This window comes from Bos grunniens, chromosome 1 (genome assembly GCF_055505025.1).
Source record: "Bos grunniens cultivar Pamir isolate PY7600 chromosome 1, Bosgru_T2T1.0, whole genome shotgun sequence".
NCBI classification, from domain to species: Eukaryota; Metazoa; Chordata; class Mammalia; order Artiodactyla; family Bovidae; genus Bos; species Bos grunniens.
The window spans coordinates 114,947,738-114,952,595 of NC_141165.1; the positions used below are offsets into that span (position 1 = coordinate 114,947,738).

The 4,858-nt window shown below is 35.9% G+C and overlaps 1 protein-coding gene across 1 annotated transcript; it reads right to left on the bottom strand.

Moving 5' to 3' along the window:
- Positions 1-2,638: 2,638 nt before the first annotated feature.
- On the bottom strand, positions 2,639-3,595 carry LOC147380133 (olfactory receptor 5H8-like). Its single transcript, XM_086415715.1, has one exon. The coding sequence runs from the start codon at positions 3,575-3,577 to the stop codon at positions 2,639-2,641; it is 939 nt and encodes a 312-aa protein (XP_086271841.1). The 5' UTR covers positions 3,578-3,595.
- Between the last annotated feature and the right edge of the window lie 1,263 nt (positions 3,596-4,858).

Genomic DNA, 4,858 nt, shown 5'->3' on the forward strand with positions numbered 1-4,858 from the left:
GATGGATAAGTGTAAAAAGAGAAGGAAATGAGGAGGGAGAGGAAGTATCAGGGAAAGGCTGAAGATTAAATAAGGGGAAAGTCTCAACGGTTTGGGGGTTTATGTTTATATTAACCGTAGTTTTCCTTGAAATTTTTCAACTCTGGGAAACTTTCCTTTTTTTTTTTTCCTTCAAATATCCAAGTTTTTATTCCTACGGAATTTGTGTATGACAGTGTTTAATTGAAATAAATTGACTTCAGAAATGTATATTGCCTATAAATATACTAACACTGCATCAAACTTCTTTTCATGTTTGAAAGATACTTTACCTTTGCTATTAGAGATTAGAGCTGACTTTCTCTAGAAATCCTTCTGGTTTTCCGTCACAGTATTTGCTTATCCACAGGTTTTATTAGCAGAATAAAATTGAGCCAAAGACTGGAACTGAATAAAGGTCATATAAATAACCAGTGCCAATAACTGCAGCTGTTAACTGTGTATTTATTTGAAATATGCTTTCCTTCCAGTCAGTCCCAAATCAGTAAATAATGAAAAATTCTCAATTCAGTGTATGGGTACTTATGAAGTAATAAAGGTCAAAATGATTGAGGGCCGTTTCCAGCACTTTTGCATATATATGTACACAGATATATTCAATGAAATAATTAAGGAGTGGATGAAAGGATAGAGGGGTTACTATTTAGGTGATATAACTTAAAATTTAATCCACCAGTGTAGTTAATTAAATGGAATAAATATTTTGAACACAATTATCAGAAAGATTACTTACACAGGAAACATTGTGACCTAAATATTTAAATCAACTTTTAATTTAATGTTCTAGTTTACCAACTCTTATCTTGTGGAGTCTTGTGATTATGCTAAGTAGATTATTAAGTATGATTAAATGGTAAAATGTAGCCTTAGAACTATTCTGCTTATTCATATTTACTCACAGTAATAAACAGATTATTCACTATTTACTTTCAATTTTCAACTGACTGTTCAGGTATCTTGTAAACCAAATCAAAATTATTATAAATTTAAAAGTATTTTAAATTTCTATTTAAAATGAATATTATAAGAGTCATCCTCTCTTACCTATATCTGTTAAGAAATTGTTGAGATTCTTTGAGAGTTTGGCTTTCAGAAGCAAAAAATAATACAAGAGCACCAGAATGACAGTAACGTGACAGTTCTTTCCACAGATTCACTTTGGAGGCTTAATTTTCCAGGCCCAGGAAAATGCTGCTTATATACATTTTAACTATGTGCACTTGCCAGAAGAGGAAGGAATAATAAAATAAAATTCCTCTGATAACACCATTGATTCCCTTAATGACTACCTAATATGATGTTAAAGTGTTGCACTCAGTATGTCAGCAAATTTGGAAAACTCAGTAATAACGAGAGTCCATTAAAAATCCTTGAGGAGTTATATGATTTAATCTCAGTTTTTTTTACAAAGAAAAATCTGGCAGATATGTTTGGGACATAAGAGAGAATCAGCAGAATGGAGGCAACAAGTAATTAGAGTTTTAGAGGTAGGTGGTTATGAAGGTGAGGGTCACAGTGGTATCAGCAAGAATATACCTAGAATCAATAGTGAGAGGAAGACAAGGGGTGGACCTGATGGTGAATCACTCATTAGTCTTAGAGTATGGAATGAAAATGAACATCTGGAGCACACACATCCAAACTCTTATTCATGTCTTTGCTAGCCACTCACTGGGCAGTATGGTATCATATCTTAACATTATTTGAACTTTGTTAGTATGCATGTTAGTATGCAAAACTTCTCATTGTCATCCACACATTCCAATAACCTTTACATGTGACTATTTCTTTTTCTAATTAATGTCACTTAAAAAAAATTCTAGGACTATTGACCATTATTTCCCAATTCTGCCTCTTCATTCTTATCCATCCTAAACCTTCAACTTATCTATTAACTTTCTTAGAAAAGTTTTCCAGATTGACCTACAAATACATACACAGCTAGAAAGGACTTTAGAAATCATCAAAGACAGTGAGAGATAACTTGCCTTTTGTGTCTCTCTTGGAGCACACTAAGGTAAAAGCATCTCTCATAGTCTAGCTCTTTGTCTTCATTATCTTAGATGCCCTGTCATTTTTTTTTTTTCTCATTGCTTTCCTATTTCTTTCTGTGATATGAAAGTTGATTCCCATGAGACATGAAATTCACCATGCACCAAATAAAGTGGAATGTAAGACCTTTTGATGGCCAGTAGAATTCCTAGGGTTTGCCTCTCTTCATTCAAATACCAATCTGCCTCCACTTTGGAGTTAAATGTGATTGACTTATAAGTGTCAAAGACATCATAAACAAGTCTCCTTCAGAGGAACTGCTCTGTTTTAATATTCAATGCATTTTAAAACCACATTGAAGCACATACAGGCATAGAAAATATTTGGGGTTTTTTGCTTTATTTTAGTATTCTATAAAGAGGATTAAATTTTTATGTGTTTTGAATAAGAATATAAATCTATTTTATGAGATTTATTAGTTACTAATGTCTTAAGTCACTAAAATAATAGAACAATTATACATCCAAAAAAAACTGAACACTATCACATAGCAACATCTAAACCACATAATTTCGTTAATATTTAAATGAAAAGAGTACCGATAATACTATGAGATACAACCATCTCTCTTTAACACTTTTGTCAGGGAATCTATAACTTTCTTATTTCTCAGGCTGTAAATAATTGGATTTAAGAAAGGAATTATGACAGTGTAAAATAAAGAGTCCATCATATCTTGGTCATCTGCTTGTGTGGATCCAGGCCCCACATACATGAAAAGAAGAGGCCCATAGTATAAAGAGACAGACAGGAGGTGGGCCCCACAGGTGGAGAAGGCCTTCCTTAAGCCTTGCAAAGATTTCTTTTTTAATATTGTAAAGAGAACAAGTGTATATGAGACAAGAACTATCAGAATGGTGAACACCTGTATTGAGCCAGAGAAAATAAATATCATCAGAATATTAATAGAAGGATCAGTACAAGAAACTTTAATCAGTGGCATGACATCACAGTAAAAATGAAGTATTATGTTAGAGTTACAAAAGGTTAATCTGAATAAAAAACCTGTATGAATTAAGGCATGAATAAGGCCACCTACAAATGATGAGACTAGCAGCTGCATGCATAGTCTATTGGTCATAATCACTGGATAAAATAACGGTTTGCAAATGGCTACATAGCGATCATATGCCATTGTTGCCAGCAAAAAACATTCTGTGGTTACACTGATTGCAAAGGAAAAGAATTGTACCTTGCATTCAGAGAGAGAGATTGTCTTACTCTTGACCAGGAAGTTGACTAGCATCTTGGGGGTCACTGTGGATGATAACCAAGTATCCACAAAGGCCAAATTCCCAAGAAAAGAGTACATTGGGATATGAAGTTGAGGGTCATTGTAGATGAGTGAAATCAAACCAGTGTTTCCCATGATGGTGATGAGATATATCATAAAGAACAGCAGAAACAGGGGAATTTGCCACTCTGGTTGTTGTGTAAGTCCTGTGAGAATGAATTCTCTCAGCTCCGTTGCATTTTTTGTTTCCATATCCTTAATAGATGACCTCTGAAATGCAATGTAATAAATGGAAAAAGGACATCATTTATTTTTAAAACAGAATCTGCTGAGTGTAGTTGAAATAAAAGCATATACTAACCTGAATATTTTTTATTTTATTTACTCTTACTATCATACATGAAAATTAGTAGTGGAAAAGTTATATTAGAATAATGCAATTTCATCATTTAAAATTTTTTTCAGAAGTGAGCAGATTTAGAACACAGAAAAGCATTATGTCATTTAAAACTTTGCACAGAAAGAAGAAAATTTAGAAGAGAAGAAAGACATTCTGAAGATGAGCAAACTTAGGGGATACTAAATAAACTCAATGGCACGCCACTCCAGTACTCTTGTCTGGAAACTCCCATGGACGGAGGAGCCTGGTAGGCTGCAGTCCATGGGGTCGCGAAGAGTCAGACACGACTGAGTGACTTCACTTTCACTTTTCACTTTCATGCATTGGAGAAGGAAATGGCAACCCACTCCAGTGTTCTTGCCTGGAGAATCCCAGGGACAGGGGACCCTGGTGGGCTGCCGTCTATGGGGTCGCACAGAGTGGGACACGACTGAAGTGACTTAGCAGCAGCAGCAGTGGCTTTAGTGAGAGCAGTTTTCATATTGAAACAGAGTTGAGTTAGAGAACAATGAGAAGTGGCACAGCAGTGAGAAGAATGAAAGAAAGTATCTAATATGTTGAGAACAGTTTACATTTCTTGACCAACCTAGATAGCATATTAAAAAGCACAGACATTACTTTGCCAACAAAGGTCCGTCTAGTCAAGGCTATGATTTTTCCAGTAGTCATGTATGGATGTGAGAGTTGGACTGTGAAGAAAGCTGAGCACCGAAGAATTGATGCTTTTGAACTGTGGTGTTGGAGAAGACTCTTGAGAGTCCCTTGGACTGCAAGGAGATCCAACTAGTCCATCCTAAAGGAGATCAGTCCTGGATATTCATTGGAAGGACTGATGCTGAAACTCCAATACTTTGGCCACCTCATGCCAAGAGTTGACTCATTGGAAAAGACTCTGATGCTAGGAGGGATTGGGTGCATGAGGAGATGGGGACGACAGAGGATGAGATGGTTGGATGGCATCACCGACTCGATGGACATGAGTTTGGGTAAACTCCGGGAGTTGGTGATGGACAGGGAGGCCTGGCATGCTGCAATTCGTGGGGTCGCAAAGAGTTAGACATGACTGAGCAACTGACTGAACCTGAACTGAACCACCGGAAGACAGATGTGAATTTTTTTTTTCCTGTAGAACA

What these genes read in the sequence shown, in the direction of transcription:
- LOC147380133 (XM_086415715.1), bottom strand. Translation starts at nt 3,577, where the DNA reads ATGGAAACAAAAAATGCAACGGAGCTGAGAGAATTCATTCTCACAGGA.